We start from the raw sequence: 26659 nt of genomic DNA, 5'->3' as shown, positions 1-26659 counted from the left end.
GCCTTTGAATATTAAAGACACCAAGTCAAAACTGTACTTTCAATGCATTAAAAAGATTCTCCATATCCAGCTTTTTTTCTGACACTGATGCCAATTGAGCTTCCTTATAACAAGGTCATTTAGGCAGTATTTGTTTTTAATTGCTGTGCTTTATATGTCAGTTCCAGTTGTGATATGACCTTTTTGAGACTCATTACTAATGCTTAAGTTCACTTGCCTTAGGTCAAGTTGGTTAAATGGACAATTTTTTGTTCTTTGTCTTTGCAGAACCATGATGCAATGCGTAACAACTACAAAAAACATGGCAATTGACAGTACAGTGCATCTACCATTAAAATGCTGAACTACAAATAATAGATCAAAACAGAGCAATAGGAAAACGGGCAGTGCAGTGTTGTGGCAGCTGGTGGTGAAATCTAGATGATTGTGCAACGAATTAGAGCATAAGTGCACGATGGGAAGGTAGGTTGTGCAAAGCAGACTGCATGCGTAGGATGTCAAAAGGAGCTGTTAGATCTGACAGCATTCAGAAACAGACAGTTCCTTAACCCATTTCACTTCACAGCCTTTAGTTTAGCTTAATAATTGTTAGTTCCACCTGTGTGGAACTTAATTTGGAATAATGTCATTCTAGTTTAGTATTCATACTATTTGTGTATCAAATATTTGACAGAAATAATAAAAGTAGTTTGGTTATGTGCTATTCCTAATTCAGTGAATTATTCACTCAACTGATTCATTCAACAACTCTGACTCATGTGGCAGAGTGCGTCATTAAATCATTCACTCAACCGATTCGATGAAAACTCATTCATTCATTCAGGAAGGAAACCTAAAGGCATATACATGTGCAGATAGTGCAAGATAGAAATGAAGAATTAATAGAATTATTAGGAAATAGATTTAAGAAAGATGATTCTAAATTGACTTTAAGATAGAACAGGAGGTGGCAGTAACGCAACAATTTGGATTCCAGTTGCCGTAAAACCTCAAAGAAGAGGAAGAAGAAGATGGAGGAGGAAGGAAGCCCATCAATGAATCATTCATTCAACCGATTTATTCAAACGCCCTAATTAACTCAGGAAGAGGCAAATTTTGATTCTGTTATGGCTTTGTTTGTCATAATTTCTGTTGGCAGGCAAAAACAGACAAAGAAGCTGTCTAAAACGTAAGTTACTCAATATTAACACCATATTAATTACTCAATATTAACTACCTAGATTTTGTAGAAGAGCAATGTCACGCCCTTAATCACGCTTGTCTAAATATCAGCTTCTGTAACTAGCTGACAAATACATAGAGCTTGCAAGTGAGCTTCCACCTGCACCATTTTTGAGGGTAAGAGCAGTGCAGTGTTCTCACTGACACAAACAAGCGAGTCCATTTTTGAAAGAATGTTTGATTCTAACTTGCAATTTACTGCCAATGGACACTTATGAACTTAAAAAGTGAAATGGCTTTGATCAAATAAGTCTTAATGTGTAAGAATACGACTGCAATATTTTCCTGTGTGTATGCTCAATGGAAAAGAGGACAAAGATGTAATTACACATTTGCCAGGCAAACACCGTTCAATGAAATTAAGGTAAAAAAGATAGGGTTGATGTCTGATCCCTCAAATATTGATCAGGGACTTTCTCTCTATACACTTGTGTATGAATCATTTATTAAATGATTAATTTTGAATGAATGCTTTGTGGTAGGCAGCTCTTTGGCATGTGAGTGTTGGAGGAATCGCAAGGGCCTTTTACGTTTATACTGTGTTCAGTTTTAATTACTGCCACCAACATGCTAATTGTCATGATAACTAAGAATGAAGCATTACCATTTGCATTAGTCATGGACTGTCCATGGAGAGGCAGACATCACCAGCTCTATGACAATAAAGTCTGTAGAGGCCAATTCACATGGACAGTTTGCTTGTTGTCATGCTTTGTCATGGACAGTTTAAATGACACAAATATATCCCACCAGACAGTGGCTGATTTTATTTGTGGTTTATTTTAATTTAGAGTTTTGATGATTAATAAGCTGGTTGCAACGTGATATAATAGCCAACATAATGTTGCATAGATGTTGTATGACATAAACCAAAACATTGTATCATTTCATATGCCAAATGTCTAAATTAGAGATTATTATATCATTTAATAAATATAGATTGTGGGGGTTAAAGCTGCAAAAAAAAAACAGTTTTATTTTTAGCAGCATTAAGCCACCATGGAGACACTAATAAAAGCATTTTGTTTGTTGGAATATTGAATGATGTTTCAGTAGATATTTTACTTTATTTAGATATGATTTTGTCTATTTACAAGAGTTTGAACAGCTGTTTGTCTCATGCACACACATGTAAACACAAAACTCTTCGGGATATTTTTGTAGAAACGTTGATTCTAGTAATACGGGTCAAGGTGTATTTCCTGACTCACTCGGATCTCAGAAAGTAGTAGCAAGACTATAGCGGTTGCCTGTGAAAAGAAACATGATTGAACTCTGCATTTTGTCTTAACTGAGGTCAGAGAACTGAATAGTGTCAAATGACACATACTGTCTTTATGGATTATTGTGAATTTGCTTGGTCTGTGAGGGGGTCTGACGAAAAATAATAGTCTGTTAAGAAAACGTCACCTGAATGACCAGAGCTGTAGCTGTATTGAAAAAAAATAAGCTACTGCCACTGATTTTCACAAAGTTTAAGTGGAAGACGTTTTTTCCACAAGCAAGTGAACTGTTGAGCTTTACTCAGAAAAAGTGGATTACTGCATTTCCAACAAAATATTCTGTTTCTGTGGCTTATCCTGCAGCGTATTTTATTTAAACCAGATTCGCTTTTGAGAATAACAGACCCTTTTCTTGGTGTGATGTGCAGCATATGAACACGTTTGTTCCATCAGAATCAATTACAGAGGGACATTTCCAGATATTGTATTTGAGGTTTGTTGTATGCTTTAGAGACCATTTAATCAAGAGATTCATATATCAGTCAAATCATTTTCCAGTCAGCCGTTAACCTGTGATCCTTAATTTGTTGATGAAAATAACCTGCAATTTCAGCTCAGTCAGTGTGACAATAAATCTGTTTCACGCCTCGAAAATAATTTGTTGTTTGGTAGCTGTACTGTGAATGGTCAGGTCTCCTTGTCGCCTGATGTCTCTTCTAAAATAAACAATGGAAATTAATGTGGCATGACCTCCAATAAGTGGATTTATTGAAGATGTCATTTGGACAATGAGTTCCAGAAGGGGTCCATCAAATCTGGTAAGCTAAACCATGCCTGTAGGACTAATATTTTCATCTTTATAGCAAGATGTTTTCACTGAATTATTAAAGACGTGATTTTATTAAGGAAACACTTTAATTATACACAGAATACTTAATTCTGATTGGTCAGTTGCACCATTGAGTGCTAAACTGGATATTTGACCGTTGTCCATGGCAACATATATACCCCTGTCTCCTGTAACACATTTCATGCCAATGTAATTTAGAACAACTCAATGTTGCCACCTTGTGGCTGAAAATTGTTAGCAACCAGCTGAAGTAAAATGGCATTGGAGGGCTTTAGTATGAATTTTATAGTCAAACCAAAATTTATTCAGACACCTTCAACATTTCTCTGTTTCTTCTATAGCTTTTTTATATATACTTTATTTTAAGGGTTTTTCAAAAATAAACACAGAACAGACAAACAACACTGTCTTGGACCACACAAGCGGAGAATTAAAAAAATAAAATAAAATACAATTTTAAAAATAATAATAATAAAGTAACTAAAAAATTATAATCTGTTAGTTGGTTAACTTCATTTATCAAATAGATAGTCAAACCTAAATTTATTCAGACACCTTCAACATTTCTCACATTACCACAGTTTATTCACTATAGTTTAGGAAATGGTAATAAAATATGACAAGAACTCAGTTAAACTGTGTCAGAGCAAATTCATCTTGTTAATGCCATCCTTCCAGTAAAAACCTGCAAAACAATCAGTCAAGGTGCCCAGAAAGATGTAGAGCTTTAGCCTCAGAGGAGCCACTAGGGGCTGGTTGAACGGCTAACTTGTCCAAATGGCCCAGAAATTAACCCCAAACAGCGAACAATTTCTCAGTGGAATTACAGAAGATTTTTCAATGGAATTAGTTCTCAAGAATCGGAGTCTTTCCATTTGAATAACAGAGATCATGTCCATAATCCACATTCGAAAGGAAGGGGGTGAGGGTGACTTCCAGTTCTTAAGCACAAGTCTCTTAGCCACAATCATACCCAGGGTTAGAGACTGCTGTAATGTCCCCGGGAGGCAGGAGGTGCGCTGTGAAAAACCAAAGATAGCAAGTTCTGCATCCGGTGGAAGAGGCCTATTGTAAGCCTTGGAATACCAGTCAAATATGCTTGACCAAAGCCCAGACAATAATGGGCAAAACCAGAAAGCATGAGAAGTTGTATCCTCTGCCACCTTGCACCGGTCACACATTGGTGAAACAGAGGGGAACATTTTATGCAGTTTGTTTTTAGTGTAATGCAAGCGATGAACAACCTTGAATTGGATCAGTTGGTGTCTGCTGTTAACTGAGCAGACCTGTATTGTAGCCAGACACTTATCACATATCGTCAGAGAGCTCAACACCCAGGTCTTCCTCCCAGGCTGCTTTAAATCTCTCAGTAGGGGCTGCAACGCAGCTTTCAATTAAACAAACAAATTTGGAAATAAGATGCCTAGAATCAGGAGGATTTAGAAAAACATAAAAAAACACATGCTTTTCAGGGAGTTGTTCGAAATGACTCATTTTGGACTTTACATAGTGCCTAATTTGTAGATAACGAAAGAAGTGTGCATGAGGCAAATCAAATTTCTCTCTTAACTGGCTAAAGGATGCAAACCTTCCCTCAACATAAAGGTCCTTGATGGACTCTAAGCCCTTCTCCCTCCAGACAAAGTAAGTTCTATCAGTCCAGGGGGGTAAAAAAGAATGATTATAACAAATTGGCGTATGAACAAAGGTCTCTGGTAGGGAAAAGACTTTTCTCACCTGATTTAAAATTTTAACTGAATTTTTTAACACAAAGCTTAATTTATTAATCGCTGTAGGCCTATCCAACTTGGAGAACAACATGGCCGCTAAGGAAGTGCCAACAGCCAGGTTAGTCTCCATTTGTACCCACAGTGGGACGTCAGGGGTCAAATTGGCCGGTGCCCCCTTCACCCAGTACATTAAAGCCCTAATATTGGAGGCCCAATAATAATGCTTAAATACGAGCATACCCAGACCTCCTACAGATTTGGATTTTTGTAGATGCATTTTAGAGATCCTGTGTGTCTTATAGTTCCAAACATAAGACAGGATTATAGAGTCCAGTTCCTTAAAGAAAGCAGGGGTAAGAAAAACAGGGAAATTCTGGCAAAGATATAGGAATCTGGGAAGAGAAACCATTTTTATTGAATTTATACGCCCAATCATAGACAAAGGTACAATTTTCCAACTCCCTATATTGCTTTTGAGCTTTGAAAGAAACTCCACAAAATTCAACTTAAACAATAATTTTGAATCTTTGGGGATCGTCAAACCGAGATACACAAAATGATCTCTGACTATTTTAAATGGAGTAGTCTCCAAACAACCAGGTCTATAAGTATCAGAGAGAGGCATAAAGTTACTCTTTGACAAATTGATTGTATACCTTGATAATTTCCCAAAATAAGTAATTAAATCTAAAAGAATGGGAACTGATCTTTCAGAGTTCTGCAAATACAATATCACATCGTCTGCATACAGACTAATAAGAACTTTCTTGCCTTCCACTTCAAGACCTATGATACCCATATGACGCCTTATACTTAAGTCAAGGGGTTCTATCGCAATGGCGAAAAGGGCGGGTGAAAGGGGACACCCCTGTTGCACTGAGCGGTGTAAAGGGAACTCAAGCAACCTGTCTGCATTAGTTAGAACTGAACACTTTGGTCTGGCATATATTATTTTGACCCATGATATAAATGCCTCGCCAAACCCAAACCTTGCTCAAGGGCACCTCAGTCGTGGTATTGAAGGTGGGAGAGAGCGCTGTACATTCACTCCCCCCACCTACAATCCCTGCCGGTACGAGACTCGAACCCACAACCTTTGGGTTATGAGTCCGACTCTCTAACCATTAGGCCACGACTTCCCCTCGTAGCTGTTTGTTAAGCCGAATAGCCAAAGCTTTAGTAATTACTTTCCTATCAAAGTTCTGAAGCACAATTGGTCTATAGCTGGCTGGGTCGGTTTCATCTTTGTTTTTCTTTTAAATGAGAGATATATTGGCTTCATACAATGTATTAGGCAGAACGTTATCTTTTTTAGAATTGATTATCATTCTAAGGAGGAGCGGGAGGAGCGCCTTCCCAGTTGGAAATGACTTAATGGCAGCGACTATCTCCTCCAAAGTGAAATCGGAGTCCAGGCCTAGAGACCTAGCAATGTCGCTAAGTTTAGGTATTTCAAGAGAGTCAAAAAAAAAAAGTTTATTTGACCACCAAGAATGCAGCTGTATTCATACTTAAGCTTCAGTATCTTATTATAGTCGTCAGATGATTTTGACACCTGATACGGCAATTCAAGAGTAGGAAGAGCACGTTGTATCTCTAAAAGTCGTTTCTCTCTTTCTTTCTTGGCAGCAAATTCGTAAGAAATAATATGCCCGCGCATAACCACCTTTAATGTCTCCCAAAGTATAGAATCTGACACCTCCCCATTGTCATTAAACTCCATAAACTCTTTCAACTTGATGGTAATGTGTTCTACGAATTTACTGTCAGTAAGCAGAGATGGATTGAAACGCCAAGAATAAGATCGCTTAGGGAGAGATAGGACGATGGACATGGTAAGGGGGCTGTGTTCGGAGATCAATATGCTGTACCTGGTATCAATAACATGCGAAATTAACTGAGAATCAACCAAAAAAGAATCTATTCTACTATAAGATTTGTGGACATGCGAATAATACGAATAATAAGGGTGCTGAATTCTCCAAATATCCACTAAATTTGTGCAATTAAGCAGGTTATTTAAAACTTGTACTGATGCAATTCCAGGGGGTGGACGAGTGGATAGTCTGTCTAAATAAGGGTCTAAATAGCAATTTAAATCTCCCCCGATTATTATATTGGAATTATTGCCATCAGGAAGTAAGTCAAAAACCTTCTTGAAAAAATTAGGATCGTAAGTGTTTGGACCGTAGATATTTAAGAAAGTCAACGGGAAAGAATGTATGGTACCAGAAACAATAATGTATCTGCCATAAGGATCAGTAACCATAGAAGAAAATTGAAATGGAATATTTTTCCGAAAGAGAATGGCCACCCCACGGGCGTGAGAAGTGAATGGTGATTAATAAACCTACGCTGCTCAGTTGCTTTAATATGGGTCTCCTGTAGAAAAATCACATCTGCTGATAATGATTTAAGGTGCCTAAATACTTTTTCTCTCTTTATAGCATTTCCTAGCCCCTTAACAGTCCCAAATTTTAGTCAGTATTACTGGAAGAATCCACTGTATGAAGAATTTTTGGGTATAATATGTCACAGTTTACTTTATTTTGCTATCCTCACTTACATAAATGAACAACGTATAGTGTCCTGCACCCACTAGTAAAAAATATAAAAAATTATATCTGGTATCTGAATAATTTTTAATTTGACTGTATATGGTGAGCATAAAGCCTTTGATACACAGCTAGACACAAAGGGCAGGAAAAGATAACTTAAAGTATTACTTAGTATGTAATTATGTAAACAAACTAGCCCATAGTAAAAGAAAATTGTCTAGCAAATTAATTTATATATAAATGTAAACATATATGTTTGGGGTTTATTAAATCAACAAATCTATTATTGGTTGTACTTTACAAAGTGGATAGCGTGCCAAACAATCTCATCCACCAAAATGAAATGAAAGAAATCAATACTTTTTTCAGCACGAATGCAATAAATTGATCAAAAGTGACAGTAATGCCATTTATAATGTTATAAAACATGTCAATATCAACTAAATGCTGTTCTTTTGAACCTTATATTCACCAAAAGTATTCTAAAAAATTAGATTTTCATCCAAAATCGCATCCAAAAAACTGGCAGGAGAAAAACAGATTGTACAATTTGCACAAAGACGGAGAGGCTTTGCTGTTAGGCCTGTGTACTGTTAGCATGAAGATTACCTGAGAGGGCCATAATAGTGGGAAAGCCATAACCAGTTGTGTGTTCTATTAGCAGAGATGAGAGAGAGATCTCAGTGCATTTGTGCTGTGGAGATGCAAATTTTTTTACTCAGCAGTGTTTTGGCCAGCAAATCACCTTTCCTCTGGCTGACAATGCAGCCACAGCAGTCTACCTGAAATCCCATACCAACATGAAACAGATGTTGAAATATACACACAAATTTAAAGAAGATAAATAATGGCTGGTGGATACTACTCCTATTTTCACATCTCAGCTGTATTTCAAGATAATCAGACTAGAGCTTCCCCTTGTGATTGTGCATAGAAATGCTGCTAGGTAAAGAGAACTAAAGAGCAGGTGAACTAGGTTTTTACATTTTATCCTACATATGCTCACTGACTTACTGGCAGTCAAGAGAATATCCTTGGTTGGCTCTGGTTCCTCTTTCAATTAAATTTATTTTCATGACTTCACATGAAGTCGCCCTTGTTAAGGTATAATCTTCACCCTTCGTGCAGTCAAACGCGGGTAACCGGCTCAGGTCTTTAACCACTAGTTCATTCTGTGGGTAGAAACTGCATTATATCTGCAACGTTTGAGTGAGTCTCAGTTTGAGTAATCCCCAAAAATATGGTTAGATCACCACACTTAAAGTCCACATGAAAGTTATTCTATATTGTCATTTCGACAGTCGATATAAAGCATTTGCTATAGTTTTCCAGTGCTAAGTTATTATATTCTTAACAGTGGCTCTAAACTGGTTTTACAGTTTACTGGTTTTACTTTTCAACATTGGAAAAGTTGGAAGTTGGAAAAGTGAAGACTCAACACAATACTGTGGTCAAGCATAGGACCAACAATATGCAAAATAAGAGTGGATGAATAGAACAATTCAACAAAAAAACTGTTTCATGTTTAATGTAGTCTTGGTCATATTTTCTTTTCACCTTGCACTGTTTTATTCTTGGATTTTAAAGATGAAGGTATGTTACGCAACTTGTCCATATTGGCATCTCTGCATAATTTGGCTGGCGTGTGCCAAATTTACATTTGGACATTGGACACATGGCATTTGATGTTATGGATATGGGAAGCCTTTTCTCCTCCATTTTAAAAACCTGTTTATTTTACTAGATGGATTTTATTATTTGCATTTGGCTTTTTTTCCCTGCTCCCATATCAGAAAAAAAAAACAAATTTTTTGGGCCATACCCACCAGTTTCTTTATAATGCCGTAGAAATTCAAGGTAATATTGCTTTTGGTGTAACTGAAGTTCTGGGCAGTGGGAGCGAGTGTAGAAATCTTCTTTGACGTTTTAAACTTGTAATTTAGGCTAGAAAATAATAACAGACAATTTATCAGACTGCTGTATTCATTGTCCCTTCAATTCATTAATTGCATGCCAGGCCAATGATGAATGATGAATTGGGCTTCATGATGAATTCTTCATCGATTCTGCCTAGCTTGGGCATTTTGTGTAACTACTCAAAGAAACTCAATAAAAGTCTATAATGAACTGGAGAGAAATGAAAATGGTTGCAAAACTATTGCCAGAATCGAAAAAAAAAAAACTCCATTAGCCACTAAAAACATATTTCAGAACAGTCCAAAATGAAGTGAAATATGAAGTGAAACTTGACCTGTAACGGTAGCAAAATAGTGTTTGTGGTAGGGAGTGCATTTGTGAGGCATGATGCTCAAATTTGCCCTGTAGTGGAAACCACATGCAGCAACTGCACAAACACCAAAAACTGAAGGTGCAGGGCCACGTTTTTCTCCGTCAGGGACGAACAGAAAGCTTTGGCTGTTAGGCTGACTGACTGAGAGATGCTTCTTCTGCTGCTGTGTGTTGTTCTCCAGGCTTTGTCCTTGTCTCAAGGTAAAATAGTTCTGGTGTATGGTTTGTGTAGGCAGACTGGGTCTTTCATCTAGAGAGCTTGAGTTCAACTGCAATTATATAATATTCAATATTCTGGCAAAAAAAAACATATTCTAATATTTAATAAAGGATCTAGTAGTTGCTCTATTAAGTCGATGATACTTGAGCAGAGAGGCTGTAGAATTCTCAAAGGGTATTGCACAATCCGTCTAAATAGCTCTTGAGAGACAATCACTATCATAGATGGAAAATCAAATGTGCACTTTCAACAAAAGACTTGGTGTAAGATGCTTTGTGGTTGAAATGCCTCGGTTCATTACGTTGCTTTTGTAAAGTGCTGTTGGAACAAAGTGCAACCAGAGATTCGTTTATGCACTTCAATGCACTATGAAACACTGGTAACTAATAAGCTGAACTTCACAGGAGATTGAATGAAGAAAGATGACTTCATTTGTAAGTCAAATGCATATGATGGCTAAAAATAAAGAACAACATCTACATCTTATTGCTGAATTTTCCTAACAGACATTTTTAGACTACATGGAGTTCATTTAGATTGTGTAAAACAAGCTACGGATTTTATAAACATGATAATGTGGCATTTACAAGGCTCGACATTTGTAGAAAAGTGTTTCAATAATACAATAAAGGGAAATGCTATATTTTTCTCAAATGTTCTGCTATAAAGAATGCATGGATCTTGACAGACATAGAATGTACACTGCAAATTGTATTTTGATGAATATGACTGTACATATGCCTGGTCTGTATAAAATAACTGTTAATCTGAGGAAGATTACATAATGCAAATAATCTTAAAAGACAATTCTTGCAAATTTGTTTTTTGTTTTGATCTTAATTAGTGATCTCCTTTTGTAATACAACAAATTCATTGTTATAGAGAATATGAAAATATTAATTATAAAACTAAAACTTTATTTGTGTATGTCATTTTATATGTTTCATTCTCAGAATTCTCAGAAATGGCATGAATTATTAGAATGTTGTAAGGTTACGCTGAATTTGATGTAAGCAATTCACATTTTTTAAATTTAAATGTATTTGGCTCATATAATGTATAATGTATAACGTATAATGCATAGCGATATGATCTCTTATACATTTATTTCATTCTGTGAGTAATTTTTTTTTCAAAATTATGTGCCAAAGCAGACATAGACATGCCATTTTTGTAAGAAAAATTAATATTTTTAGATTCTCTGAGAATGTCTAAAGAGAGTGGGAACATAATGGTTATTCACAAATGCAATTATCATTTTTCTGAATGAATTTTATACTGTGCCTTTTTTAGAGTACGCTTTAATGGCCAAGCCGAGTGTCAGCTCTGAGTGAGGCAGATGGAGAAACTAATTTAGAGGACCACGCTGTGTTGCAATACAAGATCAGCAGCCCTTTTATCTACAGTAGTTTGCGTTAACACAGCAGGTTTTCAAGAAATAGTCCTATAGGTATAAATAACTACAACTTTGCTAAAAGAGAAATATAGAAATATTTCATCTTGCGGTCTCATTCATCATGTATAAAACTTTTAATTAAGATTTATCTACGTTCTCTTTACACTACAAGCCATTCAGACCTATTCCATGTTGTAAATGTTCTTGTTTTGACAAAGTCTTCAGAGGCAAGTCTTTGAATGTGAATTCAATTCAAATTAACTTTATAACCTGACACGAGCATTACCGAAGTTTTGCGGAACACCATTTTTTGTTGTTGTTTTGTTAAGACAGCTCTTTTTATTAATCTTGTTCAACAGTCTCATTGCTATTGTCTTTGATAAATATCGTCTTCGCAGACAGTGAAGACTGCTAGCAAATTGGAAGACTGTTTATTTAAGCGCTTTGTTCTACTTTTACGCTTTAGACTGAAATGACAGTTCATGATGTTCATCTTTTCATCTTCAGGGCTCAATGTTACAGATGAGCGACCTTCCAAGAGTGTGAAAAAGCATGCTGATAATTCAGACAAACAGAGTGAGTTGAATGATTACTGCTACTCATGCCTTCTTTTGAGAGTGTCTCGTCTATATCTGCAAGTGTTATCGATGGGTGCCGTTAGCAGCAATCTCACGACAATCAAAAAAAAAAAGCTTATTTAAAAGAGGCCAGCAAAATCAAGCAGTTAATCAAGATGTTGAACAATATGCATGAGAACTGTGTTTGAGGTAGGCCTGCTGAGAGTAACCTCCTATCATCAAACTGAACAGAGAAAAGACATCAGCAAGACCACCGCAGGATTGCACAGAACTGAGAGAGCAATCTACCACCCCAGAGACAACCGCTTCATTTTATTGCACGCTAGAGTTCATTTTAAAATTATTAATCACTGTGGGAACTAATGATGTAAATGCTGTACACAATCACACAGGCATCATACATGAAGAAGATAAAGAAAAGCTGGAGTCGAAAGGAAAAGTCCTTGCACTCATTTGGGAAAGTCCCAACCGTATCCGACAATTAAGCACAACGTCATCATTTTGAATGTATGAAATTACTGAATCAAAACATAATTTTATATAAAAATATTTAACAAAATTTTGAGCCTTTCTGCAGCGTTACAGGAAGCTGCTTAAATAATCTTCATTTTCCGAATTTGTATAAATTTGGCTGTGTTCATCGCATTCATCAACCCTGTTATTCAAGTAAAAAAAGATCAAACTGATATTTTTCTTCATCTTATTGAAAATGTAAACATTTGCTTCCAAACTAGCAAGCCCTTTTGAGTGATTTTTTTTTTCATATTTATTACACATATTACACTATTACACATATTATATTTAGCGTTAGAATGAAATGACACAAATTTGAGTTTAATCTGTATAAACTTCCCAGATTGTTAACAGGGCTGTAAAAAAAATTATAATATTAATATGATAAATCAGGGTTTAATCTGTATAAACTTCCCAGATTGTTAACAGGGCTGTAAAAAAAATTATAATATTAATATGATAAATCAGGGTTTAATCTGTATAAACTTCCCAGATTGTTATCAGGGTTGTAAAAAAATATTATAATATCAATATTATATTTAATATGATATTTTCGGCAGATTAAGCACCTTCTTCCACCAACCGTGTGTTGGGGGGAAAAACAACAACAACAACAAGACTTTGTTTTTAAGTTTCATGCTCTGTTATATATCGTGTTTCCATGCTTCTTCACCAACTACACTGTCATTCAAATGTTTGGGGTCTGTAAAATCTTTTTATGTTTTTGAAAGGGGTATTTTATGCTCAACATAAAACAGAGTACAAAACATTAATATTGTGAAATTACAATTTAAAATAAATGCTTTCTGTTTTTAATATGTTATAAAATGTGATTTACTGCTGTGATGATCTGTCACGTGATCCTTTAGAAATCAAGCTACCATGCTGATTTTGTGCCTAAGAAACATTTCTTACTATTGTCAATGTTGAAAACAGTTTGTGGAAACCGTGGTACATTTTTTTCAGGATTATTTGATGAATAGAAAGCTCAAAAGAACAGCATTTATTTTAAAAAGACTTTACTGTCCCTTTTGATCAATTTAATGCATCCTTAGTGAATTAAAATATTCATTTCTTTCAAAAAAAAAAAGAAAAAAGAATGGTAGTGTTTTTCACCACCACAGTGGAACATCAGACCAGTGACCTCTGACCGTGTTGAGAAGTCACCCCAAAGCAAGACCTTCAGAATGAGTCACAATTCCACAGATGATATACACAGACACAATCTGCATCCTGTAGTCATAAATCAGGAGAGCTTCATGAGCTCAAACCACACTGCTGAGGCAATGTCATAAACTTTCTAAAAAAGAAGTTCTTTCCCTAGAAAAGTTCTTTCCCCAGTGTCCTCCATGCTACAATATGACATTTCCACAGGAAGTGACTCACGGGATGTGGCTGTGTTGCAGTGTACTGCTACAACGTTTTGCAACACAAAACAATGCCCCACGGTTTAGATATACACTTTGCTGTTTGGGTCTAAATAGAAGTCTTTTGTCTGATGTACTAGAAATACACACTGAGAACAGAATCAACACTCAGATAAGATCAGTGTCAGGATGCAATGTTGGAAAATTTTCTGACTCAACGCAGCATGCTGTAAAGATAAAAAAGTGAATACATTCATGAGAATGATAGAAACAGTTAAGGTAGATGATTCAGTGAAATCATTTAATGACTTATTTTTTTGTCTTTCTGAACTAGTTGAGCTCTCCACACTAAGTTTGTCTGAAGGCTGCTTTGGTGTGCCTAGGGCTCTTTACAAGAACACTACAATCGATGTGACCCTCAACCTTTTGGATGCTGAGGAAAAGAAAGAGCTTGCTCTCCAAATCTGTGAACGTTTAAGTTGTGGCCGTGTTTTCAAGCACGGCGCGACTGCAACAGTGGACAATGGCACTTGTCTTGCAGACTGCACCCTGAGAGACTCAAAACTGCACGACTGCACTACAGCCGCAAAAGTCGATTGCATGAATGCAACTGAAGTAATTTGCGGTGAGTCATCTGAGATCTTCTCAGAGATCTTTTGATAAGTGTTCTACTTTTGTTCCATTGCTGTAATTTTGCTTTGTCTGGGCTGACCATTGTCTTCCAGAGCACCGTGCTGTCCGATTGTTTGGAGGACGTGATCACTGTGCTGGTCGGGTGGAGCTGCTGCATTCTGGGAATTGGGGAACAGTGTGTGATGATGATTTTGACATTAATAGTGGACATGTAGTTTGTACCCAGCTGAGATGTGGACGTGCGATAAGATTGGACTTTTTTGGGCCTGGAACAGGTCCCATCCACATCAGCCAAATGAAATGCAATGGCTCTGAGAGCAGCTTATGGGAGTGCAGCTCAATCAACACCACTGCCAGCAACTATTGTGGACATAAGGAAGATGCTGGCGTTGTGTGTTCAGGTACCATACACATTCTGATTCTGTACACTTTACTGGCAAGTGCTAAATAACATAAAACCCCACTCTTTTCTACACAAAGGTGAATTGCAGTTTGGCATATGCCATAGTTCAGAGTATTTCACAGTATTTTCAATTGAAAAATATATAGAGTGGGTAATTTTTACTCATCAGGAATTGATTGGATAGTAAAAGTGGACATTATATACCTGATTGGAGAATGCAAGTTTGTTTAAACAATATTAAATAGCTTTTGGCAATTTTTTGATATTATCTAAGCATCCACATGGCCAAATGATGTCAAAAGAAAAGAAAGCAAATTATTATATTTAGATTAAAAATGACTAGTGCTGTCAAACGATTAATCACATCCAAAATACAAGTTTTTGTTTACATAATATATGTGTGTGTACTGTGTATATTTATTATTTATATATATATAAATACACACACAGTATGTATTTCGAAAATATTTACATGTATATATTTATATTCATATAATTTATATTATATATAAATATATTTAAAATATAAACATAACTTATTTTTCTTAAATATATACATGCATGTGTGTGTATTTATATATACATAATAAATATACACAGCACACACACACATATATTATGTAAACAAAAACTTTTATTTTGGATGCGATTAATCACGATTAATCGTTTGACAGCAGTAAAATTACAAAGACAATTTTAGGAGCACTTTATTTTAGTGTCCTTGTTATTTATTATAATAATAACAACGGTAAATTCTGCATAATTATATGCAACTAAGCCTAAACCAAACCTAATCCTATAGTAAGTATGTATAAGTATGTTCAGGGGTGCACATAAGATTTTCAGTCTGGTTCTCATAAGAGCACCTGGAAATTTGGTTTGGTAATCACACTGCACATAGTATGACTCGTTAAATATAAATATAAATAAAATGATTAATAATAGTGATAATAGTATTAATGTACTTTTTTGTATTTTAGTAAAATAATAGAGTATGATGATATTTTTTTATTTATTTATGCATTTAGCAGACGCTTTTATCCAAAGCGACTTACAGTGCATTCAGGCTATACATTTTTTTACCAGTATGTGTGTTCCCTGTGTGTGATATGATATATGACTATTATTATATTTTAAAATAAAGCGTGGGTGTTAAATAAAAATACAATTATTTTATAGTATGCTTAAAATACAATGCTAGTATTTACATTTTTTATTTAAATGTTTTTTTTTAAATAAGCAAGCTTTTAATTTGGCGGGTTGCGGTGCTGGTTTTAGCGCTGCCGAGTGAAGCGCATGAATGTCAGTTTTACATTTTGATGTGAAAACGGCAGCATATAGCCTAGATTTATGCTTTATGTTTTAATGGAAATCTAATTCAGTATTACAGTTAGTCGATCTAAAAGGGTGATGGTGCATTAAGAGCTGCCAATCATGTTGGTACGCAAGTGAGTAGTCTGAATTTATGTACACAGCGCATTTTTTATTTTTGTTGCGCATGAGCACCTGGGTGCACCACTAAAGTGCACCCGAATATGGTAATGTTAGCAATGTGGTTAATTAACATTACTCATAATTATACGGTTACAAGCACACCTTAAAATGAAGTGTAATCCATTTTTGTTTGGAAAAACATACACCGTTGAATCGTTCAGTAAGAACAGGACATGTAGTATGACGGTAAATAGGCTAGGTAGTATGAACTTAAGTGTTGATTTGAGCATTATAACATTTGATTTGTACACACCAACTTTTTGTGCCAAATGTATTACTTCGCAACCAAATTTCCTGTGTGTACCTGAGGTCGTAGTACGTGACCTCTTGAAGTGGAACATTAAAAATAACTTTTTAGGGTGGTGGGAGAGAATTTCCATGTCAGTTGGTCTAAAAAAAATAAGACAAAAGTAGGGCAGGCTTACAACAACAGTATTTCTGAAATGTCAAAACACACATATATAAGCTCTAGCGTTGCTAGTGTCTTGTTGTGAAATCCAGACTGACAGGTTTTGGCAATTTGTACTCCTTTGAATCCAAATGGATTAATTGTCTTTCATACAGAAAGCGTTGAGATCATAACTACAAGCGGCACAACCGGGCTGAACTTGACAACTTTGGTGGAAGGTGATGCTTTAGTTCCTTCAGTTTAAAAAGAAATATAAATGATTAAAAACAGTGACATAATCTGCATGATTTCTGTTAATATAAACCCCTCTGTTTATTTTAGTGTCAACTGCAATGGCATCTGCACAAAGCAGCAGCGGTGTTTCAGCAGCAGCGATTGGCTGTGTCATCTTATCTATTGCTCTGCTTATGGTTATTGTTTTAAACGCTGCTGCCTATGCGCATTTCAAAAGAGCAAAGGGCAAGTATAAGCATGTTTTACATGCAAAAGCACTACTCACTCGTATCTTCTGAAGCAGTGGAAACAGTGGCATCGGAATGTTGCAATAGGGTTAGAAACTAAATACTATCCACTGTACTAAAATAACTGGCTATGAAAATACAGTGGCACCAAAAAATATTCAAACCATTTTAGACCCTTTACTCACATAAAAAGTGGCATCTGAAAATAAATAACACACGTTTTCTTACAACTAAATAAAATGGAACTGAGCATGTAGAGCTGAGCTACTACAACAAACAGACTTGTAGTTATTTTTTATCATTGTCTAACTCTGAGAGCATCTATGCATACGAATACAACACTGTTGTTTTAATACTGTATTGTTATGATCTTCAAAGGAATTCACTGACTTCTTGGCCAATTTCTGTGTGCATTCAGTGTATTCCATTCAAATAACAGGAAATGATTTTTTATAGAACATGAAGAGCGTCAAACCTTTTGTGAACTATTAACAGGATAGTTAATAGGACAATACAAAAGCTTAAGGCAACGACTTAATGCTGCATGGGGAAGTTTAAGCCATTTGTTTTTATCCTCTTTGCCAACAGAATGTGTGATTCACCAACAACACAGTAATTCTCACACAAGCCTGGAGAACCAGTCCAATGCACAGATAGGAATCTACAACACACAGTCTGTCCACACTGCTGGGGGGTATCAGTATGGTTTGTATTGCTCTTGTTTTTATTTTCTTTGTCCTCACTGATTATTTATTTTTAGTATTTATTATATATTATAAATATTCTTAAATATATTTCAGAGTATGGTCTGCTGTTATATGGAATTTTAACCCATATTTTGGTAAAAAAAAAAAAATTTCACAGAATGTGAATTTAATGTTATTATTATGAATTTGATTAATATGAAATAATACTATAATTATACTACATTCTTTTTTTATTTATTTAAATAAGTGATTCAATTTTAATTAACTGGCTCTGCAATTATAATATACATAAAATGCTAAAAAAGTATGTATTGTCTAACTTTAGTGATGATCTGTTTTGTCATTTCTCTAATGGTCAAACTTTTACATTTTGCAATGTTTTTCACTCCTCAGAAAATCTTGGCCCGAGAATGAGCTCAAACCGTGGCCGCAGATTTAGCAAGAGAACAAATCGACCCACTCACAACTCTGACAGCTCCACTTATTCAGACTATGAACATCACAACAGCAGTCGACTGCATCTAAACTCATCAAGTATGCTGGTTATCATGCTTTTTATGGCCATTTTACAGTTTTATATGTTAGCATAGATTGCCCTACCCCTCTTATATGGTATTAATTTTATTTGTGCAGGTCTTAAAAAGTATTAAATTTGAGCTTTAAAATCCTGCAGGTACCCTGAAACTTTAAGGTTAAACAGTATCTTGTAGTAGGGAAATAAATTTCAGATTTATGAATTCTCTTTTGTCTTCAGTGGTGGATGTGAATGATTCAAGCAGTACATCTTCTGGCGAGTGCTATCAAAACAAAGAGATTGACACGGACAACAATTTCATGTCACGTATGTGTTAAAAATAAATCATACATTGGGTAAGTTTAATTCATTTAATCCAGAGAGAACATGTTTAGGTGTATCCACTGATATTTCATCTTTTTTCCCTTAATGAAGGTGAGGAAAGACCATCATTGCATGAAAAGTCACCATTTGCACCCCTGTCTTACGGTGACCATCACTTATCAAACCCTGACAGTCGAGGTGAAGCTCTGATTTAAAACTCTTGATGAAATCCCAGATTGTCAAAACTTCTTCCACCTTTAAAGTTAAACAGTATCTTGTAGTAGGGAAATAAATTTCAGATTTATGAATTCTCTTTTGTCTTCAGTGGTGGATGTGAATGATTCAGCCAGTACATCTTCTGGTGAGTGCTATCAAAACACAGAGATCGACATGGACAACAGTCTCCAGTATGGTAGGTTCACATAAATCATTTAACATTGAGGCTTGAAGGGTATTTTCACTGAGCATTCTGAGGATTCATTCTGTCAGGTAAATCGCATGTATCTGTTTTCTCTAGAAGACGAGGAAAGCCCATCACTTCCTGAGAAGTCACTACAGACACCCCACAGCACTCAGATGACAGGAAACACTGCTGGTTACAGCGGCTCTCATGTACCTGTCACCCACAGTCAAGGTAACTATTTGTTTGAACAATGTTACAATATTGACAACCGTGTATTTTGATAGGGATAAGTGTGAATGCTTTTGTGCTTGGCAGATGGGAATGATTCAGACAGTACTTCATCAGAAGAGTATTATCAGAACACAGAGATTGATGAAAACGCCTTTCACCATTATGGCATGAATGAAACATACAGTATATTTACATTTACATTTAGTCATTTAGCAGACGCTTTTATCCAAAGCAACTTACAAATGAGGACAATGGAAGCAATCAAAATCAACAAAAGAGCAATGATACACAAGTGCTAAACAAGTCTCAGTTAGCTTAACATAGTACACGTAGCAAGTTTTTAAATTTTTATTTTATAATAAATAAAAAAACAGATAGAATAGAAAAAGAATAGAGCAAGCTAGTGTTAGAGGCCTTTTTTGCTTTTTTAATTGTATAAGAAATAAAAGGAATAGATAGAATAGAATAATATTAAATATTAAAGTAATAGAGAAGCTAGTGTTCGTTTTGTTTTCTTCTTCAAATTTAAGGCCATAAAAAGTCTTAAATGTTACAAGAAATTCCTAATTATGATTTCAAGAAGTCTTAAATTAGGGGACAGAAAGTCAAGAATTGCTGTATGTCTTAATGTGATTTAAAAGACTATGATTTCATTTTTTTAAGAAAACAAGCAGTTAATAAATGAATGAGTACAAGTCTACAGTATATAGTATACAGTACAGTATATAAAAGTAGTATGTACAGTATACAGTACAGTATATAAAAGCCATTTTATGTTTTATAAGACCACAAGTACATTTTTCTAATTTAATGCAAATATTTCATTATAATTATATCACCAGCAGAACAATTTGAGAAGTTTAATGGAAAAATTCAAAGTTTGATTAGTTACCCAGTAATGGTGCAGAATCTTTAATATTGCTTCATTTTGTTGTAACATTTCTTTGTTTTAAATGCATTTTTCAGTATTTACAGGTTTAAATTACACTACTGCACCACTAAAGTTTGGGCTCAGCAAGAACCTTAAGAAAAACTTTTTAAATTAAATTTTAAAAAACATTTTTTTTTCCACCCAATTATGTCATAATAATGAGATGTTATGCCGTTTTAATGACATTTTTTCTCATAATAACGAGATGTTGTCTTTAAAACAACATAATTATCTGGTTAAAACCAAAATTTGTTTTGTAATAACGACATGTCAATGGTTTAATTTGATTATTATTTCATTTCGTTTAAAAAACAAAAAGCTATATAATATATATATATATATATATAAAAAGATGTCGTTAAAACAACGTAGCTCATTATTACAACAGAGTGGGAAAAAATAGTGTATGGCAGCAATGCGTTACCATACATTTTATTATGCAATTTATAATTGCAATGCTGCAATTTATTTATTGCGACAGTAAAAACATTATGGTACGAAATATTCCTGTTTACAATAAATGCTGAAAAAAGAAATGAAAAAATATGCATTCTGTTTTCCAAAAATGCAGCAAATTAGCAATGATTTCTGGAGGATCATGTAAACTACATTTTAAAATGTATTAAAATAAAAGTTTTTTTTTAAATTGAAATATTTCACAATATTACTGTTCTAATTGTATTGTTGATCAAATACTATATTTCAAGAAAATATCTAAAAACGTAACTAAAATTTGTGTCTCTTGTTTTTGGAAGGCGAGGAAAGCCCATCACTTCCTGAGATGTCTTTTCAGAATCCCCACAGTGCACAGATGACAGAAAGTACTGATGGTTACAGGGACCATCATGTACCTAGAAACCTCAGTCAAGGTACCTCTTGTACTTAACCATGTGACAGTACTTCTCAGCTCAGAGCTTCCTTTCTGAAATCCCCCAACTCCTTTGAACCTGGATCTTTTGTACAGCAAACCTGAACCTTAAAGCAAGCAGTATTAATTTGCAAGTAAAACACAAAAACATTTTTTTGTTTTGTTTTAAATTTTAGAAACCGATAACAGCAGCACAGCATCAGAGGCATCGTATGTTAATGCACCACCTAAAAAAGAGAGGGAGGACCATTCTGCTGCATCTTCAGAGAGCGACTATGATGAAGCTGGAACCTGGTGAAATCAACATGACAACTGCAAGAGATTTTTCCGAGCAGGTAAAACCTTCAGAAACACAAATGATTCTTTTAATTCTTGATTCTGTTTATTCTGTGGACAATGATGTGCATTTATTATTTAGGACAGACGATTCACAACATCACGTCCCTGAAAACCATTGAATGTAACACAGACGGGCCCTTGCAATACCTGAGTGTTTCTTAAGGAATATTCGGGAAGAACAGAAAAAAAAACTACATGGTCTATTTTATGATAAACATTAAACTATAAACAACCATTCTATTATTAACATTCAATCTCATTCTTTTTTAATTTCCAACTGTGCAAAATATCTAAAAATTTGCATGTGTATTTAGAATATTTGTATATGTTACAGCCTTTCATTATTAAAAATAATAGAGTCTACATAATATAAACCAGCCACAGTGCTTCATCATTCTAAGGGAGAATGTAGCGTCGTCAAAGAGACTCACAATTACTTCACACAAAAAACAAAAACTCAGAAGAAAACGACTTATTTTTGTTATCCAGTCCCACAAACTGCACAAAGCAAATTTTGAAAATGGCCAGCATTCTGTTTTGTGAGGAGGAGAGCATGCAACACTTGCTGGTGGACACAGATAAGATTTCAGAGGAGAACTGTTGCAGACTCGTGCTCATACTTTGTGTTTGCCACAAACCCACTTTAGCTGCTGTTGTTCCCTCAGGTCAGAGAGCGACACGGCTGAGTGCCAGCTACACTGACAGGCGTACGCACGCCCATCCTTTTTCCTTCTCAGTTTGGCTTTTAGTTTGTGATGGTCCGGCATGTTATTCCTAAAGCAGGGGACAGAAGAGAAGCTTTGTAAGGATTTTAATATATTTCTGTACTTGTAGTTGACAGATGTCCAATTAAACCTGGAGCGATCCATCGCACAGCTGACTCACTGCTTTAGTTTATCGACTGAACTTTATCACCAACTGCAAACCTAATTTTTTCAGTATTTACAACCCATTTATAGAACAAATTGCAAAAACTATTATCTTGTGTGTGGGTCTGCTTCTTTCAAAATGACAACTGGATGTTGTCAATGAGCAAACAAACATGCAAAAAAAATAAGAAATCAGGAAGGGGGCCAACACTTTTTCACACCACTGTATAAGAAAGTTATAAAGTCCTCATTTATATAAAGGACTCATTTCACCCTAGCAACAACAACAACAATAATAATAATATGATATTGTAATCTATTATATAAAATATAATAATATAAATGAAAATAATTGTAAAAAATATTGTTTATATTTTGCACTGAAGATGGAAGGCTTTTTTTTAAAATTTAGATTTAATTTAGAATTTCTTCCACAATAAAAAGCACATTTCTGCCCTATTTTAAGGACCAAATAGAAAGCTTTTTTTTCCCCCATTTGCTTTTTGTAAACAAGCCTGGATTTTAATACAAGAGCAATTAGAATGGAAGCCAATGCACATAATAAAGCTGTAAGGTCCTGTGGTCCTATTTCAACCAAGTATCCTAAAAATAATAATAATAATAATATATGAAAATTATAAGTAACAATAATAAAACAAATATTGTTTATATTTTGCACAAAAAATGGAAGCCTATTATAAGGACCATTTTATTTACATTTGTAGGATTTATTATTATTATTTTGATTTTTACCACAACAACAAATCTGAATCTGAAATGCAAGAACCAATCATTTGAAGACCTAATGATCACATGGTTCAAAACAGCATTACAGAGTTCAAATTTTCAAGCTAACCAAATGTCTTTGGAATTTTGAAGTCTATTCTAAGTTGTTAAAAACTCCAGATATATGGACTATCAACCATAAAGTATTCACATTTCAGAAGTATAATGGTTTCTTTCTATGCTATTCTATCTTGTATAGCAAGTAATATAAGCAATATATGCAGCTACAATCCTGAATCCTGAACCTCAGATTCAAGTTTCTAAAGCTTCATTGACAAATTCCAACCACATTCTCTCCTAATTAAAGTTGCAAGCTTGAACATCATTAAAACACAAAGACCCTTCAACTTAAGAGCTCGGCTGTGTCTGAGCACGCAGCGAAGTGCATCATGGCCTAAATACGGAAGATAACAACATAAAAGACATGGTACGAATGATTCACTGTCTGTTTGATGCAAAAGTTGAGTGAGACGCTGCAAGCCACTGCGCTGAAGATAATAAGGAAATGACGCAGTCCGTAGGAAAAAAGGGTTCATGCTAAAAAGGTGGCGTGTTGCATTGTTGGAATGCTCGTCCAAAAGTGTTTCTTTATCAGCATGTGCAAATTTAATAAAGCTTATCTCTAAGAGGGCAACACGATGACTTCAACAAAGACATCATTAACTGACATGCTGGTGCTGTGCAAAAACAAGCCTGCCTGTGGCAGTCTAAGAAAATCAATGAATTGATAATGAATGTACAAACTGCTGCATCTGCTACAGTGGGACACATGGATCAATGCTGCCCCCTCCTGATCAAACGATGTTCCCTCCTGATACCTTACCTGAAAAATAAATAGTCACCGGATGAGTCCCATTCCTGATCCTCAAACATGATTACACTGAAATCGCAAGATATACATCTTAAACGGTTGCAGGCCCTTCAAAAACAAGACAATTCTTGTTACAGACCACAGTCAGAATACATTTGCACATGTCTAAGAAAATCTATCATACAATCTCAATGGGAAAAATATGTATTGTGATAGTGGTTGTTAATATTGAGCTTATTAGAAAATTATTTAAATATGCATGTGGCCTTTAAGTCCATGCAAGATCTGATTCTGATGTAATTTTCACCTTTGTGAAAGGCTGGTTCCAATACCGTGTGGTACAGAACTTCCACCAAGAAACACAGGACAACATCTGTTTGAGGAAATAGGTGAACGTCAATCAGTAACAACACACCTTGAGTCTTGAATCTAGTTGTTCCATGTTTGAAAGGCTCTTACTTCTTGGACATTGTCTGAGAACATGCATCACTTGTGGAAGTCTTTGCTGCAATGGATTCCTGTTAGTTCATGAGAGATTTTACAGATGCTTGAGACGCACTGCAAACAACAACTGGCAATATTAAACTGGAAAAAGTATGTTTACTTTGGTTTTGTCGTGTTATTTGACTTACGTGAGTGCTGATGGGCTGATAATCATCGTCCAGTATTTCCTGCAGCATAGCATCAATATCATCATTGTCATGTCGAGCTTTTTTGCATCCTTGTTTTCTAGAAACCGTACAAATAAGTCGAAACGTTATAGTTTTGTCTTGGAAGAATCTGGTTTTGTTCAGGTCTTGGAGATCATGTATACATTATCGCCATGTGAGGCTATTTTGTTAGCCTCATGGTAAACCTTTTTAGCATTTCAGTCAGGCTGGTAACACATTATTTGCATCAAAGGTGTGTGGCTATGACTGTATACGCAAAGGGGTTAGATTTATATTATCTGCAGTAGTTTGTAGCTACGTTAGCTCGGGTGCTAATCTCGCTAGCCTACTTAACGTACCTGGACTGTTTCTTGTCCTCGGGGTTCGCACATTTTTGGTCCGTTTGTTTTAAAGCATAAGTTGATTGTTTGGATGCAGACGTGCTGCAACAAAACTTTGATTCGACTTCATCAAGTAAATCATCCAGATCATCCGCCATGATTATCCGGTGGAGAACGCCACGTTTGTTACCATAGAAACGCGTGGATCATTTCTTTGCAATCCTTTCAGAAATGCAGGATTTTTCCTTAATATAACTTGTCAAATTCTACAAAATTAACGTTTCTTGTCCTCAGGATTCGCACATTTTTGGTCCGTTTGTTTTTAAGCATAAGTTGATTGTTTGGATGCAGACGTGCTGCAACAAAACTTTGATTCGACTTCATCAAGTAAATCATCCAGATCATCCACCATGATTATCCGGTGGAGAACGCCACGTTTGTTACCATAGAAACGCGTGGATCATTTATTTGCAATCCTTTCAGAAATGCAGGATTTTTCCTTAATATAACTTGTCAAATTCTACACAATTAACTTTACTGCCCTGTTAAACATAATATTACCGTGCTCTGGAAGCTGACCTAACGCTTCCGGTTTGCTGGTTGGTGTAAGTTAAGTTCCAGAACGGAAAAAGATTCGTTGTCGGCAGGATTCGAACCTGCGCGGGGAGACCCCAATGGATTTCTAGTCCATCGCCTTAACCACTCGGCCACGACATATTTGCAATCCTTTCAGAAATGCAGGATTTTTCCTTAATATAACTTGTCAAATTCTACAAAATTAACTTTACTGCCCTGTTAAACATAATATTACCGTGCTCTGGAAGCTGACCTAACGCTTCCGGTTTGCTGGTTGGTGTAAGTTAAGTTCCAGAACGGAAAACGATTCGTTGTCGGCAGGATTCGAACCTGCGCGGGGAAACCCCAATGGATTTCTAGTCCATCGCCTTAACCACTCGGCCACGACAACTCGCATACTTACATTCTTTAGAGGTCGAACAATTTTTTTCAACATAACGACAATTCGCATACTTGTATCTATTAGAAGCCGAGCACTTTTTTTCAACATTAAAAAGTAGTAGAAGAAGAAAAAGAACAGAAAAGAATAAATATATACAATGTATAAATATAACTGGCTAATGTAATTCGGCTAATTATGCACGGTCAATTATGCAGATGCGCAGAAGAACATAAGCACACTACATTTATCTTTTGAGATGGCTTATTGTAGTATTAAAACAACATTTCTAAATATTCCAACGTGCTTTCTTGTGGCGGAATAGGGGTGACAATTTTAAATGTGCATTTAAAACGATGTATTCGTTTGCTATTTTATTGTTTTACGTTTAACCTGACTTAAATAGTTTTAAATATGTGTACTTATTTTTCATTTAAAATAAAATATTTTATTTAAAACACGAAAACAGCAAAATAAAATGAAATAAAATAAAAATAAATCACAGTAATTACGATAGCGACATTTACCACTGTGAATTTTCACAAACTTAACTGCAGGGGGCTCCAAAATATATATAAATATATA

General features: G+C 35.3%; 2 protein-coding genes and 2 non-coding genes across 8 annotated transcripts; 1 reads left to right on the top strand and 3 right to left on the bottom strand.

Moving 5' to 3' along the window:
* Nucleotides 1-9957: 9957 nt before the first annotated feature.
* Nucleotides 9958-21876, top strand: LOC107666817 (T-cell differentiation antigen CD6-like). 5 transcript variants are annotated; one of them, XM_016458282.1, is made up of 16 exons: nucleotides 9958-10072; nucleotides 11995-12063; nucleotides 14280-14570; nucleotides 14854-14979; nucleotides 17040-17102; nucleotides 17206-17343; nucleotides 17934-18050; nucleotides 18446-18586; nucleotides 18807-18893; nucleotides 19002-19088; nucleotides 19216-19302; nucleotides 19408-19524; nucleotides 19609-19689; nucleotides 21211-21324; nucleotides 21500-21658; nucleotides 21742-21876. In XM_016458282.1, the coding sequence occupies exons 1-15, from the start codon at nucleotides 10021-10023 to the stop codon at nucleotides 21619-21621; spliced, it is 1692 nt and encodes a 563-aa protein (XP_016313768.1). In that variant the 5' UTR covers nucleotides 9958-10020; the 3' UTR covers nucleotides 21622-21658; nucleotides 21742-21876. The 5 variants fall into 5 exon arrangements, with proteins under 5 accessions (XP_016313768.1, XP_016313765.1, XP_016313764.1 ...); XM_016458279.1 differs by having other exon boundaries at nucleotides 14671-14979; nucleotides 19411-19524; XM_016458278.1 differs by having other exon boundaries at nucleotides 14671-14979; nucleotides 21747-21876.
* An 83-nt stretch (nucleotides 21877-21959) lies between these two features.
* LOC107666820 (protein C8orf37-like) lies at nucleotides 21960-25375 on the bottom strand. The gene is made up of 6 exons (XM_016458285.1): nucleotides 25138-25375; nucleotides 24761-24857; nucleotides 24588-24646; nucleotides 24436-24501; nucleotides 24141-24236; nucleotides 21960-22436 (listed from the first exon to the last, which is right to left on the bottom strand). The coding sequence occupies exons 1-6, from the start codon at nucleotides 25275-25277 to the stop codon at nucleotides 22277-22279; spliced, it is 618 nt and encodes a 205-aa protein (XP_016313771.1). The 5' UTR covers nucleotides 25278-25375; the 3' UTR covers nucleotides 21960-22276.
* Nucleotides 25376-25754: 379 nt separating this feature from the next.
* Nucleotides 25755-25836, bottom strand: trnas-aga (transfer RNA serine (anticodon AGA)). Its single transcript has one exon. It is a non-coding gene; the product is annotated as a tRNA-Ser (tRNA).
* Nucleotides 25837-26004: 168 nt separating this feature from the next.
* On the bottom strand, nucleotides 26005-26086 carry trnas-aga (transfer RNA serine (anticodon AGA)). Its single transcript has one exon. It is a non-coding gene; the product is annotated as a tRNA-Ser (tRNA).
* Nucleotides 26087-26659: the final 573 nt, after the last annotated feature.

Source organism: Sinocyclocheilus anshuiensis, unplaced genomic scaffold, assembly GCF_001515605.1.
Source record: "Sinocyclocheilus anshuiensis isolate Anshui unplaced genomic scaffold, SAMN03320099.WGS_v1.1 scaffold267, whole genome shotgun sequence".
In the NCBI taxonomy this organism is placed as follows: domain Eukaryota; kingdom Metazoa; phylum Chordata; class Actinopteri; order Cypriniformes; family Cyprinidae; genus Sinocyclocheilus; species Sinocyclocheilus anshuiensis.
This window is presented reverse-complemented; position numbering and strand designations above follow the sequence as displayed.